Here is a 17,796-nt window from a genome sequence, read left to right on the forward strand (position 1 = left end):
TTGATAGTCATTTCTTTTGCATGTGTGCGCTATTCTTTTTTAATATGCATGTCGCTTGGTTCATAGCTGCACCAGCTTTATAAATACATGTTCAGGGCTTGCTCCCCCAACTTTTTGCTTGTTTAGCAGTACAATTACCCCCTAGGAGAAGACACAACAAACTATTACCTCTATTAGACTAAACAACCTCTCACAAATGCATCTCTAAGTTCCAGTATGTCCTGGGATCTGGCTTCTAGGCTATTCCTCACCAACCATCATTCTTCTATGTGACCACTTAAATGCTCTTGCTGGACAGCAGAATAGATGATGAGCAGGTCACAGCCCAGAAGTCAGGCCTAGTAACAAAGCGAAACAACATCTGAAAAGCACACAGAAGAAATTTCTCTGGCTAACAGAGGTAATAGCAGTACAATTACCCCGTAGCAGTAGACACCACAAACTATTATATCTATTAGACTAAACAACCTCTTACAAACACATCTCTAGGTTCCACTATGTTACTAGAATCTGGCTTCTGGGCTATTCCTCACCAACCACCATTCCCTTGTGTGACCACTGAAATCCTCTTGCTGAATAGCAGAATAGATGGTGGCCAGGCCACAGCCCAGAAGTCAGGCCTAGTAACAAAGTAAACAACATTGTGAAGAAATGTCTCTGGCTAATAGAGGAAATAGCAGGCAGTGTGGTGTCTGCAGTTAGGCAAGACCTAAAAAGTACACAATGGCTGCCAGGTTGATTAATGACCACACCAAAGACATAAATTGTATTCTAACAAATAATTCTATTTGGTCATCAAGGTCATTATTTACTTGCCAGGCTGCTAAACCCAAATGAGGACCTGATATAGAGTTAGTATGCAGCCCAAGAATGGGAGAATGGCTAGTACCATTAGAAAATACAACTTACATCAGTGATAGATCTACTCATTTGTTACAGATTGGCTTTAAATAAAAAAAAAAAAATAAAAAATGGTAAAGACCGGAAAGGCAGACTAAATAGATTTAAGAGGGTATGCACAGTGATATTGTTTCAAGTAATCAGATGAATAATAATGTCCTATTTCTGCATGGTCATTATCCTGCATTATTTATATCTCTGTAAAATAATGGCATTGTAAAAAGGAAAAATCAATACTAAAAAGTTTCTGAAGGGGTACACAAAGGCACTTTGCGTGTACCGGAGTTTTATTTGTGTAAAGCCCTGTTTTCTTCAGAGAAGCCAGACTCTGCTAGAACCTTGCACTAAACCCAATGAACTCTATGGGAAGAGTAGACATGCCCATATCCAAATATGGGTTATAGTCAGGGCTGAAATCTAGGGGAAAAAAATATCTTTGCTACTTTGTTGGGACTTTTTTGAATGTTTTCTTTTTTTTTTGGACTGCGCTGTGAACCCTTGTCTTGTGCAATCCCAACACAGGACAAGGTTGAAAAGTCTTGTTCTTCATCAGACCTTTTCACACTAATGCCCTGCTGTGGTGTGTGCTGACAAAATGTACCGCACATAGAATTTTTTTTTCATGGTGTGATACAATCTACCGCATCACATCACACTGTGGCCAATAGAACTGGTTGTAAAGTCAGAAGGTGATAAAAAAGCCTTCTTTGTGCAGCAGCCCCCCTCAGCCCCCTAATACTTACCTGAGGTCCATCTAGATCCAGCGATGTTTAAGGAGTGTCTCGGCTGCCCGGGATTTCCCTCCTCATTGGCAGAGACAACACCGTTGGCTTCTGCTACTGTCAATCAAAGTCAGTCGGCCAACGAGGAGAGAAAAGGGGCATGGCCGGGCCGCTACTCTGTGTCTGAATGGACACAGGAAGCTGTGTCTTGGCTCGGGTGCCCCTATAGCAAGCTGCTTGCTGTGGGGGGCACTCAACAGGAGGGAGAAGCTTGGAGCACCGAAGAGGGACCCGATAAAAGGAGGATCTGAGCTACTCTGTGCAAAACCACTGCACAAAGGAGGTAAGTAAAACATGTTTGTTAATTTTAACTAAAAAAAAAAAAAAAGAGACTTTACAATTACTTTAATGAAATATCCCTTAAAGCCCAACTCTGGGCAAATGAAAAATGATCCCTTGCAGTGTGTCTGTGTCCACATTGCAGGAGTTAACTGCTTGTTTATGCCTAGGGGAACAATAAAAGGAGATGCTTACCCAATCTTCTGCTCCTCCCCACAGTCTGATATCCACAGCTTCTGCACCCCTCTAGTGGTCTAGAGTCCTGACATCATCAAGATCAGAGCAGGGTCCAACCCTGCTCTGGACATGAGGATCCACAAAGGACAATCCACAACCAGATTGTGGGGGAGCACTGCCTGCTTGGGGGGGGGGGGGGTAGAGGATCAGGTAAGTGAAATGGTTTCTCCACTCCCCTAGACAAAATGAGCTACTATACCTTGCAGCATGGGCACAGCCCCACTGCAAGAGATCATTTTTATTTGCCTGCAGTTGGGCTTTAATGAAGTTCACACTTGAATCAGCCATCAGGCCCTAAGATTAGACTAAAAGGGCCATTCAAACTGTTGTGGTGAGTAACTGCACACGCATTAACATGTGGAATTAAGTGGGTAAGCATGCTTTGCTTTAAGGCAGCTAATTCCATTAGGATGGGCTGCCAACAGAAACTCGTAATTTAATAGACATGCAGCAATTTTTACAACCCAATTTATCACAATGAACAGATGGTTCATATTTGTGTGTTGCATTGAAATACATTGTGCTGTGTTACCTAGGTGCATTGGAGAGTCATTCAATATTAATGGCATTGCACTGTTTCACCTTCTACCATGCACTGCGGTAATGGCACATTTTACCACGTATTACCACAACTCAATAGTGTGAAGGAGCACTTACAGACATGCTTTTGTTTAGGTATTATTCAGACATTTGTATGTGCATTTATCAGCAGCACAACTAACCAAAAATCATACTTGACCCATTTATTGCAACTAAAGCACATTGCAAAGCATCTATCTTTACACAAATGATTTGTGATGTGTTGGAGGGTCAGGTGTATTGTTTCCTGCATTGCCATGCTTTTGGTGTTCATTTAAAATAAAGACTTAGATAGCAAAGAAAGGAACGCCTGGTGTCCAGAGAAATATGACTTCTAAAATATGGTTTGTGTTTATTAACTAATTCTGGACCGGAAGATTTTCCCCCTTAATGACCAGGCCCTATTTTGCGATTCGGCACTGCATTACTTTAACGGACAATTGCGCGGTCGTGCGATGCTGTACGCAAATAAAATTGACGTCCTTTTTTCCCACAAATAGAGCTTTTTTTCGGTGGTATTTGATCACCTGTGCGATTTTTCTTTTTTGTGCTATAAACAAAAAAAGAGTGACAATTTTGAAAAATATATATATATATATATATATATATATTTTACATTCTGCTATATGACATTCTCAAAAAAAAAAAAAAAAAATTACAAATCAAAATGTTTTAACATTTTATGCCAATTTGTTTTTTGATTCATATTTCTGGTAAAAAAAAAATCGCAATAAGCGTATTTTGATTGGTTTGTGCAAAAGTTATTGCGTCTTCTAACTACGGGAAGGATTTATATCATTTTTATTGTTTTTTTTTTTACTAGTAATGGCGGCGATCTGAGATTTTTAGCAGGACTGCTACATTGCGGTGGACAGATCGGACCCCTAACTGACATTTTTTTACACTTTTGGGGGTACCAGTGACATTACTACAGTAATCAGTGCTAAATATATGCACTGTTACTGTAATAATGCCATTGGCAGGGAAGGGGTTAATACTGTTGGTGATCAAGGGGTTAAATGTGACCCTAGGGGAGTGATTATAACTGGGGGGGGGGGGTTGGGCTTCTGAGATGACCACAGAGACATGTGATCCTATATAGCAGGATCACCTAGTCTCTGTGATCATTGCAGGGAGAAGGACAGACGGCTGTGTTTACATCAGCTGACCAACCTTCTCCCTCCGCGGGGAGAGATCACCGGTGTCAGGCGGCAATCGGAGCCGCCTGACACACGCACCGGCTTCCCTGCTGACGATCGGGGGTGGAAGCGCGCCGCTGGCAGCGCGCGTACCCCTCCTAGCTCCTCCCAGGCAAATTACGTATATATAAGTGATTCAGCCTGTACTCTGCCGCTGTTTATATACAGTAAGCGGTCAGCAAGTGGTTAAAAATTAGCAACATATACATCAAGCATTGATAAATGTCCACAAACCATATTTAGAAGTCACATTTCTCTGGACAACGGGTTCTTCTTTCTTTTTATCTAGGTCTACAAGCTGAAACAACCTTAAAGTGGCATAGAAAAGGCAGCAGCCCAATCCCCGAGAGGGCCAATCACCACCATCCATCACTGGGCACTATCCACCAGAAGGCATTCCTTTATTTTTGCCCACACGAATACTCACTCAGGATCAGTGACCAATCCATTTAGCCCACCCAGCTTGGTCCCTAAAACAAGCATTAAAAATAAGGGGAAAGGCTGACAAAATAATGCACGTACAAGGCATGTTACAGTGCGAATCAATGCACTTGAAAATGCAGGTCAACATTCATGGTAACGCACCCACATAAGTAGAAAATCAGCCAAATGTCCAAAAGACTCTACACTGGGCAAAACTTCCAACTGTGCCCACAAGGTGATATTGTTTTCACTAGAATGTTTTTGCAAATGCATCTTTAAATGTATCTACTACCTAGAAATAAGAAAATGGTGATGTTAGGTAAAGATACACCACCTTGAAAGTACAATGAACACTGTAGCAGACTTAACAGGAACATTTAAGGTAACATCCATTAAAAATATACCCTCCTCAAAAGCCATATATGTCATGATTTTACAAAAATAAGACAAAATGTATAAATGTTACATATTAAAATAAAGACTAAATATTGCATCATTGTCTTAATATTCTTCAAGTTAAAAACCGTGTGATTTTATTTTGCAACAGCTAGGGGAGGTCTTTTTTTTTTTATAATATATTATAGTTCTGGCTTAATAATAACATAAGAGTTGGTTGGGCATGACATGCAGGTGGCACCTATTGCCAAGCACACTGACAATCGGGCTCAACGTGAGTCAAGTAAACGGTTGGGCTAATACATCAAACTGTCATTTAAGTTGGCCATATGTAGGCCATTTTACACCACCTGGCATAAGCATAATTAATGGATAAATATCCAGTTCAACAAAAAAAAAGTGAAATGAGAAAGTCTGGCTATCGGTGAGACAATAATTGGATATACAAAAATGAAAAACCAAGTACCTTTTTTCGTAAGACTAAAGCATTAATGGAAACATCTATGAAAAAAAAAATGTAAAACCGTAGCTATTTTCTGGTGTGCTCGAAAGCATATGTACTTTAAGACTCTGCAATCAGTAAAGGGGCAGACACATTGGCTTTAAACTCTTCATATTAGCTGCGAAGTACTTTCTAAAGGGATTGCCCCTTACCTTAGAGAATATGGGTTAGCTGTTGACCTCTATCTTATAATCACGTGCAAGCAAAATTCTTGTTTTCTATTTTTTTTTGCACGTTTTTATATTCTTTGTAAAGTACTTGTTTAGCAAATCCGTGAAGGTAAGTGAAAATTCCCTTGCAAGGGGAACAGGCTTTACAGTGAGACTAGGAAATCACTCAAAGGCCCCTTTCACACGGGCGTTCCGTATGTCCGTATATCACCCCATCCGTTTGCGGGTGATATACGGATATAATGCATGGCAATGGGATTGCTGATGTCAGAGGATGACCATCCACTGACATCCGATTTGCGTCCTTTCAGTTCCGTTCCGTTTTTTGGAACGGAACAGAACCCTATTTTTCTTCTGTTTAAAAAACGGAAAGGACGCAAAATCGGATGTCAGCGGTGTCATCCGCTGACATCCGCAATCACAATAGACATACATGATGTCCGTATATCATCCGCAAACGGATGGGATTATATGCGGACATACGGACCGGATGACACAAGTGTCATCCGTGTCCGTGCAAAAAAAAAAAAAAAGTGCCGGAGCGGATCGCAATACGGTGCGCTCCGTGTGAAAGAAGCCAAAGTGGTATAAACAGAACTTTGTCTTATATGGTACTTTTATGGAGAATGGGAATTTTTTTTCCCATTATTTTTAAAGCGGAGTTCCACCCTAATTTAGATATTCACAATCCCATTAATGTTTGGAATGTTTTGCTTTTTTTTGTAAATCATATTACTTTTTTTGGTCAGTAAATAGCTCCACTTCCGCTGTACGTCGCCACGGCGTGCAGAGACGGAGCTGTCAGATCCCCTCTCTCCTCTATGGGAGATCGGATGAGAACGGACCGCCTGTCCATTCTCATCCGATCCCATGTGATCTGATCCTCCAGACGGATGGAAAATAGGGTTTCCATCTGTCCGGATTTCACGGACAGGATCGGATTGGATAGCAGCGGGGGATAGAAGACATCTCCGCTGACACCCGCTGCCCCATAGGGATGCATGGATCAGGTCCGCCTGAATAACTGACAGATGGATCGGATCAGATTGCCCGTGTGAAAGGGGTCTTAGACTACCGCAGCTGTGTTTTTTAGAAAAAAAAAATGACCGGAAATCCACTTTAAATTTATTATGAATCTGAAGCGATTATGCCAGTTATTTTTTAGGTATAGAGCTCGCTAAATTGGTCTATGGAATAATAATCATAAATAAAGTTATATATGATATCTAGAAGGAAAGTCATATAGATCGGAGCATATTTTCCAGCACACAGCTGACATCTTGCCCAGTCATCGCATACAAAAATATCCCTGACTGTCACTTCTAATACTTCCTTGGCTAAAAATGGGTGCTAGCACAGAACAATAGGTACATTTTTTTAATGTTTTGTATAGGTATGGTAACGTCCATTCATTATTTGAGACTATTATTACTTAATAATGCCAATTTTTGCTTTTTTGTTTAGATTTATGTGGCTCTTTTCATGTGCTGCTCAGAACTGCAGACTAAAAGGAATAAAACATGAACGCATACCTTAATAACAATGCTAAATAATTGAACGTCTGCGATAAACAGTGGATTAAAAAAAAAAAAGGTCCTATATGAAAATGACTCTATTAGCTTTAATTTTTCAGGGCAATTTCTTTGATGTATACAGTAGGTATACTTTGCAGTCATATCATAATTTAAAGCAATCCAGCTTTTTTATATATCTTTTAACTACATCACGTATACTCTTTTCAAGCACAGTACTGTCAAATTAAATGAGACATTAGGACTAACCTGTATACAATACTACAGGCGACATTTGCATATATCTAAAAACTGTAAAGCTTGGCAGGTTTTCCCTTTTTGGAGACTCCTAGCTGCCAATTGATTGTGCCAAATCTCTCTTTTTTTTATGATTATCCATTATTATGTTTTATCTGCTTGTAGTTACAAAATGAGCCAATTAGGTTATCTTAAAGAAGAACCCATTTTCTGTGTAGATTATATTTGTTATCACACTGTGCTTATTATATGCAAAATACAAACATCAATATTGATATTAATATCTAATGCTACCGGAATTATTTCTCAGAATAAATGTATTGATCCTAATGCACCATTAGATACTGTAACTATTGGTATGTAGTTGCATGTGACTGTTATATAAATATATATACTTGAACATACATGCATGCATGAACAGATACAGATATTCGTGTATCGCTCATACATATATAATTATAATACTCTAATCAGCTGATATCTCATTGCAAAGGTAATACAGTTCTGACCATATTTCTAGCTGAAAATATCACAAAAAAATCACCCATTTGTCTTTGCTATAATATGTATGCATAGCACATTTTGTTTTGCCATAGAACCGTGCCAACTTTAAGGAGATGTTAACAATCGTTGGCCTATTTTTGAGTGCATTTGTAAGTTTGTCAATGTCCTCAGAAATCCATGCACACATATACACATATGTATGCACATTTAAATATAGAAATATACAGCTATATACAAAAACTTCTATACATTGTGCAATGCTTAGGCTGCCATGTACATCTCCGGCCAATCAGGTCACGTCAATGGCTGCCATTTTTTTTTTTGTAATATTTTTTAACATACTTCCTTTTGTCTTTTATTTGGACAGTTTTACTTGACTAATCTGTAATCATGTTTTGTTATTACTCATTGTGTTAGTACAGCATGTATACTTTCAAGCATAAGTTTCCCTGAAATATATGTACAATCCTTGGTGCAAGCATAATTTACCTATGGAACCTTTTACATTATAAAATGTACAATCATTGTGTCCCTTTTTTACTGATTTCATTCTCCCATTCCTATAAGGAAATTATCAGGATAATGTCATTCAAGAATAAATATCATAAACACTAAGACAGCTACACAGATAGCTGGATTTCATGTGTGTGTGTGTGCATATGTGTGCTTGTGTATGTGCATGTGGGCATGTGCATTGATATAAATATTTAGATAGATAGTGTGTTCATGCAATTGTTGTCCATGCATTAATCCTATTTCACAGTTATGTTTTTTTTTTCAAAATGGAATGTAGGTAAGAGTATTATAGTGTGACAGGATATTAGAATTACTAACTTGACACCTTTAACACTAGAGGAGGCCTGTAACACTTTAACCTTCAATGCAAACCTCTCCAATGACCTGATGTGATCCAGTTACAAAGTGTTAAAACAGGAGCGCTCCACCAGTCTGAGATATACAGGTCTAAAGTAGCAAAATATTAAGGCAGACATTATCCACTTTACAGACAGAGCACTGCTGTCAGACCAGAGTGTTAAGTACATATAAAGAACATTAGCATGCAGTTATTTTACATATAGGTTGAATGGTGTGATGTTACCCTTATTAATCCATGGCCTTATTGCAGTCACATCTGAGCAGGTTAACCAACAGGCTCTTCTATCTATTAAACAATAGATTGGTCATATATAACCTTTGAACCCTGGGCAGCATGTCACCTAGACATAAAAGGATGAAGGTTCCTTTTAGGCATTTACACATCTGTGCTTTAACCCCACCCTCTTCTTGACATCTAACCTTGATCAATAATGAAGTGATACCCATTATAGCTAAGAAGCAGTGGACCATGGTGCTTATATTTCCTTTCTAGTATGGAAGGTTTCAATGGCTATATATTCAATGTCTGCAGCTCACAGTACACATTAAGTTCCTTTTAATGATGTATTAAACATTGCAGCACAGACACGCTGCAGTGGCAGCTAAGCAGCTCTCTAGGTTCTTTACAAAATAAAACCCAAGTCTCTGTAGCTTTGATATACAAATAACAGAATCCTAACACAAAAATATATGTTCCTCGTCAAAATATGGAAGGCCTTTTGTTCATTTAAACAGCTATTTAATTCTTAAAGCATGAAATGTTGGGCTCTACATATGTGCATTGATCTTTTAAGTGCAATTGAACTTCATTATTAGGATAAGCAGGGCATACCCAACAGAATAGGATTAAATTCTAATATTACTTCGCAAAACACTTTCTAGCTATGGTAATATTGTATCTGTGATTTGATTGCAAGGTACATTTCTTTGGAAAAGACAATTTACGTGAAGTCTAATGACTCCTTTCCCAAAGCTATTATTATTTGGGTCAAGAAACCGCTCTGGTAGTGGCTGCTGCAGAACCTCTTTTAAAGAGTTACCATCAATAGTGTCCTTTATGCAGCTATAGTTAGATATTTGGACACAAAGCACAACATTGATGAGACACCTATGTATCCCAAGAGGTTGTACAGCTGAGTATTTTCAGTGTTACAAACTATCCAGGGTGATGGGCCTAATGCCAAATAAGGCCTTCTGATTGCTTTGTACCTATAGCATTTTAATTCCTATACACTCTGCTCAGAAATGCTACCACATTTCTCTGGCCTATCAGTGTTATCAACAGATGTTCCGTGAGTTTGATTTTTAGTTGCAGATGCAATAAAACATCACTTATACAACTATTGCTTTCCATGCAGAATTGACACATCTAGAAAAATATTACCTAGCAGATTATTGCATTACACAAATTCTGCAGCTGCCCCCATACAATCTTGCACGGGGCAGGTAAGTCAAACGTCAGTCAGCATTTTGGTTATATTTACATAGTTTGTATTTCCTAAGGTGCAATTTGCAGTTTTTAAGTTCTTGTCCCTAAAATCTTCATTACTATGATTAACTCCTTCTTGAATCTCCATGTAGTCAGATTTACTGAGAGTGGAGGCACTTCTGCTTTTTTGAAGGTCAGGGGAAGATGGGATCTTTGGACAGCTGGTTACTTGCAAATACTGTGCTTGCTCCTCACCCTCTGTCTCTCTGTGATAGAAGTAATTGAAGTTGGAGACTATGACAGGAACTGGTAAGGCAATGGTTAACACGCCTGCAATTGCACAAAGAGATCCTACTATTTTGCCACCTATTGTTGTAGGGACCATGTCTCCATATCCTACTGTTGTCATGGAAACCACGGCCCACCAGAAGGCATCTGGGATACTGGGAAACTGAGATTCTCTCTCATCAGCTTCTGCAAAATATACAGCACTGGAGAAGAGAATTACACCAATGAAGAGGAAAAATATAAGAAGGCCTAGTTCCCTCATGCTAGCTTTCAGTGTCTGACCCAAAATCTGAAGGCCTTTTGAATGTCTGGAAAGTTTGAAGATCCTAAATACTCGAACCAGTCGTATTACCCTAAGAATTGCTAAAGACATTGCTTGTTGACCCTGCTGTCCATCTTCTGTTTTTTCCGCCAGTTCCGTACCCAGTGTTATAAAGTAAGGGATTATAGCCACTATGTCAATAATGTTCATTATGTTAGTAAAAAATCCAGCTTTGCTTGGACAGGCAAAAAAACGAACCAAAAACTCAAAGGAGAACCATATAATGCAAAGTGTCTCAACAATAAAGAAAGGGTCTGTGAAGGTGTTTGATTGTTGGTATCGATGTGTACTGTTGGGGTATAGGTAATAATCTACAGGTCTCATAGACATATCCTCGTCATCTCTAAAAACAGGCAGTGTTTCAAGGCAAAAACTTACAATAGAGATTAATATCACCATAACTGATATAATTGCAATAATCCTGGCTGGACCAGAACTTTCTGGATATTCAAACAGCAGCCACACCTGCTTCTGATACTCATTCTCTGGCAAAGGGCGTTCCTCTTCTTTAATAAATCCTTCGTCTTCCCTAAAGATCTCCATGGCTTCCTCACCAAGTTCATAGAAACGTATTTCCTCTGAGAAGATATCCAAGGGCACGTTTACAGGTCTTCTTAACCTGCCTCCAGACTGGTAATAGTACAAGATGGCATCAAAACTTGGTCTGTTCCTGTCGAAAAAATATTCATTTCTTAAGGGATCAAAATATCTCATCCTCTTTTTAGGATCCCCCAACAATGTTTCAGGGAACTGAGATAAGGTTTTCAACTGAGTTTCAAACCGCAATCCTGAAATGTTAATAACAACTCTTTCACAACATTCATGATCGGGTTCAGGGTCATAACTGTCTTGGGGGTGACCTGGCAAAGCTGAAGCTTCATCTGTGGGATCTCCAGTGGCAACTGTCATAGTTATGGGCCAATTAGGTGCACAGCCTGTTTCTCCTGGTTGGCTGCCGGAAAGTGATCACAATGAAGCACTGTTGAAATACGTGCACTCAGAATAGGAAATATTTTCTGGAAATGAGAGGCATATAACCTCTCACCTATAAAAGAGGAGAAAATAATTAGAGTATGGGTCATAGCTTTTCGAACCAACAGACCTGAGATGTTGCTAGATTTGCTTTGAACAAAATTTCCCAGAAGGAAACCATCATCATGGAGAAGGTTAGGATGCTGAAATGTTCCATAGATCAATGCACCCTGGGGTGTTGTATAGATTAAAGGGATGCATCCTGTGTTACAAAAAATAATGCAATATTTTAGGGATGGATCTTAATGTTGTTCAATGGTAGTGAACTAAAATGAGATCCCATGGGCATTAGAAGTAATCTACATTACAAGGACATAGCAGTAATGTCAAGAATGCTTCCTGTTTGCAGCACTATATTTGAGCAGTGTTCACCGTTCTTTCACACACATAACATCAAGTTCTTCGGTCATGTAATAAGGTCATTATATTGTCAAAGATAGAAAGATATCAATTTATCAATTAATGAAATGTTGTAATTAATCATTACAATATGGAATGTTCCTAATAAAGGGCAAAATGATGTTTAATAACATTTTATGATCTTGCAATGAATGTCTTCAGTAGAAAATCTTTTAAAACCACACCACGTAATCACAGACATTTAAACATGCAAGAAAATATTCAAGGTTTAGGAGAATCCATTTGTTTAACAGGTGCATTTTGATTGTGAATCAAGCAACAGGAAGCATGCAGCAAATGCCTGCAGGTCTAGACAGGGACCAAAACATGCAACATGCTGATCAGAACAAAATGCTTATTTGCGATCATTAAATTATGTCAGCATTTTCATTTGTCATTGGGGAACCTGTATGAAAGCACTGAAACAAGACATTACCTTGAGAAACAATCCTCCAGGTTTCTTAGTAACCAGGCTATGTAGACTCTGCCCTCTGGAGAATACAATGAAGGAAAACAGATTTTCTGGCATCCTATAAATTTTGTTTGTCCTAAGAATCCAAAATATGAAATCAGTTGATGCAAAAATGGGGGATTCCTGGGTAAAAGGAGCTCCTTCTTCTAGAAGCGAAAGGACAACATTGGTCTGGCAGGTTTCCTTGCTTGATATCCTCTGTTAAAGCATATAATGTGATAGATGGAAGATGCTAAGCTCAGCGAAAAAAAAGGAAAAAAAAGTCTGGTGCCCTTAGGAGGAGTGACGTTGCCTGGTGGTAAGAAATAAAAAAACAGGAGCTAGGTAAAGCTGGTACATCATGAAACATCTGCAGAGACCCAGTTTCCAGATGCAGTAGTCACACAGCCTTGCCCCTTGTCAGCCTGCGTTATGATGCTTCGCTATTCTGCACTGCAACAAAACAAGAGGCAGTATTCACAGCACATCCCACGATTCAGGGAGAGGAAACGTAGGAATTTACAGAGCATACAGCATCTCAGAGAGCAGGCACATAGAAACAGTGCACCCTGGCTACATATGTGTCTGTATGTGCATAGAATGTGTCAACTGCACAGCTCATTCATCCTTCTTATAGTAGGATTACAATACCTGCTATGATATTGACCTGGAGACCATCAAATGCCCCCGGACAAACAGTTCAGAGCACAAATAATGGCTCTCAGGTGGTACACAAAAGCAGTAGGAAATTGACCCCTTGCATGTGGTTACGAAAAGAAAAGAAGAATGTCAAGGATGCAGCATAGAGTATTCAATGTATATAATTAACCCTTTACTTTTTAAAATGTTAAAAAAAAAAAAATTAATAAATGTAAACTGCAATGTGCTTGTATAATGTCCTTTATCAGTCATCAAAAGTAATCCGTGTAGTACATGAAGCCATATGAATATTACATGTGGCTATCAATGTAATATCATATAGAGTATTCAATGTATATCATTAACCCTCTACTTTTCAAAATGTAAAAAAAATAAAAAATATTGAAATAAATATAAACTGCTATGTGCTTGTATAATGCCCTTCATCAGTCATCATAAGTAATCTGTGTAGTACATGAAGCCATATGAATATTACATGTGGCTATCAATGTAATATCATATAGAGTATTCAATGTATATCATTAACCCTCTACTTTTTAAAATGTAAAAAAAAAAAAAAAAAAAAATTGAAATAAATGTAAACTGCAATGTGCTTGTATAATGCCCTTCATCAGTCACCATAAGTAATCTGTGTAGTACATGAAGCCATATGAATATTACATGTGGGTATCACCAGAGCAGTTTCCATTATAAAAGGGGAAAGCACGCTGTAGCCGTCTCTCTTTAAAGCATCCCAATTGAAGGGACGAGGCTTGCCCTCTATGTAATCAGCCAGAGTTTTCGGAGGATGCTGTGGTTGGATCACCACCCCTTAGGGCAATAAAACAGGTTTATTTCTTTTTTGTCTCCTGCCCAGGTCACACAGCTCACAGAGAAGACAAATGAAATGTGTATTCAAGTGTATTCTGCATAACAAATGAGCTGCCTGGGTACTGAGCCTTGAATCAATTGGATAGGTTTACTGACAGCAGACAGCAAGCTGACATTTGATCTATTGCAAAAAACAATCTTAGCAAATCTAATACTCTGCCTACTGAATACCCAAGATACACCCTACCGTAAAATGTGTCATTGGGTCTAGCACCACCTTTACCATGCACCAGATAGAATAAATGCATAATATGCACTATATATAGACCATTGTTTTAATTCTTTTTTTTTTTCATAACAGGAGACTCGTTGCTGACGTTGGAATGGGGAGATCCCAAGTTCATCCCCCTTTTCTCTACCATTTCACTGCTGGGGGCTGCTAGTCAATGCCTTAATCTGACACATAATGAGAGCGTGCCGCGGATTTTTCTCAGACACTGGAGACTTGCCGTAGCTGAAGGGTTAAAGAAAATCCCTCTAGTCCTCTACCTACAGCAGCCACACTGCTATTTCTTCACAGCAACAGGGATTAGAGAATTAGTCTGGGGACAGGTGGGGCTCCGCATGATTTCTTTAGACTTTATATTCAGAAATAGTCCTGGCCTTTTATTTGGAACATTACGGGAGCCTAGATTTGGGTTACAGTCACGGATAACACAATTGGGCATTGTCTCGCTATTCAGAAGGCATCACAGCAGTCCATTTTCTTATACATCGCCTCCCGTCCCTCAACATCATAGAGATAGTACATTCCTTACAGTTCTTTGCACAGGAGGCTGGAATTCCCCTATTAAGTATAGGCTACAGATTTCATTAATGAGCTATGCTCTTATATTATAATAAAACTGCTAGATTAGGATCAAAAACTCAAATTGGCAGTGGCGCTCCCAATACACGGTTAAAAAAAAGTCAAATCTTTTGTTAGAAATAATTGCGTTAAATAATGGAAACACGGAACATGTGCATATGCTTATTCCATGATCCAGGAGAAAAAAAAAAATCCATTACCGTCTTCGAGTCAAATTGAAAAAAAAAATGCTTACCTTTTTACGGCCCATTAAATTACTAAGGGTGGTGCCTTTTAAAACTGTACACATGTAATCACGGTTTCTTTTGTTGACGTTCCTTTTGCTTGCAAGTAGTAAAGACTTTACACATTAACCAGCTACACAAAAACGATCCTTGTAGACGTAATTTGGCTTGTTTTATCCAAGTGGCCTTAATTGGTGTTTCATCACAGCAGCATGCACAGTGTTGATGATAATGAGCCACATTGCAGGCAGTTGGCATCCTATATCACACATGCTATTTACAAATTCTCTCTCATAGACTAGAACAGGTCACAATCTGCATGCAATGAGGTAATTGGCATGTTTGATTTACCCTTTTCATTGGAAATCTGAAGCATCCATTTACCCAGTTTGTGGTAAACCTTTACTTAATGGGGGAAAGGCAGAAGCTTACAATTGGTTCTGCAGTAAGGCATGCAGTGCATACATAAAGACTTCACTGCACTGTAGTATCTCTTCCCTACCTGACAGCACTATGACTAAATGAAAGCAGCTTTCATATCAATACATGTAGCCTCAAGCTTTTTACATTGGAATGTAATGTAAGGTTGCTTTGTTAGCATATATATATATATATATATATATATATATATATATATATATATATATATGTTGGGCTACGTTGTAGGGAAACCCTCAATAAACAAATAAAATCTTAGAAATCAATTAGCGATTGTGCCAACATTTAAACTTAGGACAACACATACATGGTTCCCGAAAATAAGCATCTGTAGTTCGATCTGTAGTACTCATCATAATAACTTTTTTTATATAATGGTACTGACCTAACCACTACAATACAGGGCACTTTCACCCCCTTACTGCCCAGGCCAATTTTCAGCTTTCAGCACTGTTGCACTTTGAATGACAATTGCACGGTCTTGCCACACTGTACCCAAACAAAATGTTTACTTTTTTTTTTGAACAGATAGAGCTTTCTTTTTTTTTTTTTGTGGTATTTAATCACCATTGGGTTTTTTATTTTTTGCAAAACAAATGAAAAAAGACAGAAAATTTTGAAAATAAAAAGTTTTTCTTTGTCTCTGTTATAATATTTTGTACATAAGTAAGTTTTCTCCTTTACTGATGGGCACTAATGAGGCTTCACTGACGGGCACTGATAATGTGCCACTGATGAGGTGGCACTTATGGGTACTGATGAGGAGGCACTAATATGCAGCACTGATGGGTACTAATAGGTGGCACTGATAGGCAGCACTGATAGGCACTGAAAGGTGGCACTGATATGCAGCACTGATGGGCACTGATAGGCGGCACTGATGGGCGCAGATACATAGTAGTTGAGGTTGAATAAAGACAATAGTCTATCCAGTTCAACCTGTGTAGGTGTGAATCTTTTCCTATACCCCTGAATGTTTTTATCCTTGAGATGTGTTTTCAAGAGTCTTTTAAAAGTAGCCATACTCCCTGCAGTAACTACCATTTGTGGCAGAGAATTCCACAGTCTTGTAGCCCTTACTGTAAAGAACCCCCTGTGTAGCCTGAGGTTAACACGCTTCTCCTCCAGTCGCATTGCATGACCTTGTGTCCCCATGCATTCCTTGCGACTGAATCATTTTTTTTTTTCAATGCTCTGATCACCGTTGAGGCATTTGTATATTGCTATCATGTCCCCTCTCAGGCATCTCTTCTCTAGGAAGAATAAATCAAGCATTTCTAAACGCTCTTTGTAATTAAGGTCCTCTAATCCCCTAATAAGTTTTGTTGCCCTTCTCTGGACTCTCTTCAGCTCCAACACATCCCTTCTGAGGACTGGCGACCAGAACCAGACAGAATACTCCAGATGTGGTCGGACCAATGATTTGTAAAGTGGAAGGATTATAGTTTTGTCTCTGGAATACATCCCCTTTCTTATGCATGCTAATATTCTGCCGGCTTTGGCAGCCGCAACTTGACATTGCATACTATTGCTAAGTCTATCTGTAACTAAGACTCCCAGATCTTTCTCCTTTTTTGATACCCCCAGAGGTTCCCCCCAGCGTGTATTTTGCTATTGCCTTATTAGTCCCTAAGTGCAATTCCTTGCACTTATCCACATTAAACCTCATTTGCCATGTAGCTGCCCACTCTGTTATTTTGTTCAGGTCATTCTGCAAGATTTCTGCCTCCCGTTGTGAAGTTATTGCCCTGCACAATTTTGTGTCATCTGCAAACATTGAGATCAAGCTACCGACCCTGTCCTCAATGCTATTTATGAATAAATTGAACAAAATTGGACCCAGAACTGAGCCTTGGGGGACCCCACTTATCACCTTAGACCAGTCCGAGTATACATTATTTACTACCACCCTTTTTGTACACGCCCCTTTAACCAGTTCCATATCCAGGAGCAAACCTTGTGGTCGATGCCTGTGGACCTTAATTTATAAATCAACCATTTGTGGGGAACTGTATCAAAATAGGTGGCCCTGATGGGCAGCCTTTATGGGCACTGATAGGTGTCACTGATGGGCACTGATAGGCAGCACTGATGGGCACTGATTGGCATAACTGGGGGGTAACTGGTTGACATCACTGGTGGACATCACTGGTGGGCTCTGGTGGGCATCACTGGTGGGCATCAATGATGGGGCTGCAGTGATAATCACTGCATTGTTTATCAGTGCAGACCCTCCCTGTCAGTAGAGCCACTTATCGG

The 17,796-nt window shown here is 39.2% G+C and overlaps 1 protein-coding gene across 1 annotated transcript; it reads right to left on the minus strand.

Moving 5' to 3' along the window:
• Window positions 1-7,198: 7,198 nt before the first annotated feature.
• Window positions 7,199-13,000, minus strand: LOC309546968 (potassium voltage-gated channel subfamily A member 2). The gene is made up of 2 exons (XM_082246732.1): window positions 12,523-13,000; window positions 7,199-11,700 (listed from the first exon to the last, which is right to left on the minus strand). The coding sequence occupies exon 2, from the start codon at window positions 11,562-11,564 to the stop codon at window positions 10,068-10,070; it is 1,497 nt and encodes a 498-aa protein (XP_082102858.1). The 5' UTR covers window positions 11,565-11,700; window positions 12,523-13,000; the 3' UTR covers window positions 7,199-10,067.
• Between the last annotated feature and the right edge of the window lie 4,796 nt (window positions 13,001-17,796).

The sequence above is a fragment of the Pelophylax lessonae genome (genome assembly GCF_965119305.1).
Source record: "Pelophylax lessonae genome assembly, chromosome: 2".
Classification (NCBI taxonomy): domain Eukaryota; kingdom Metazoa; phylum Chordata; class Amphibia; order Anura; family Ranidae; genus Pelophylax; species Pelophylax lessonae.

Coding starts and splice junctions, on each gene's coding strand:
- LOC309546968 (XM_082246732.1), bottom strand. CDS start 11,564: ATGACAGTTGCCACTGGAGATCCCACAGATGAAGCTTCAGCTTTGCCA.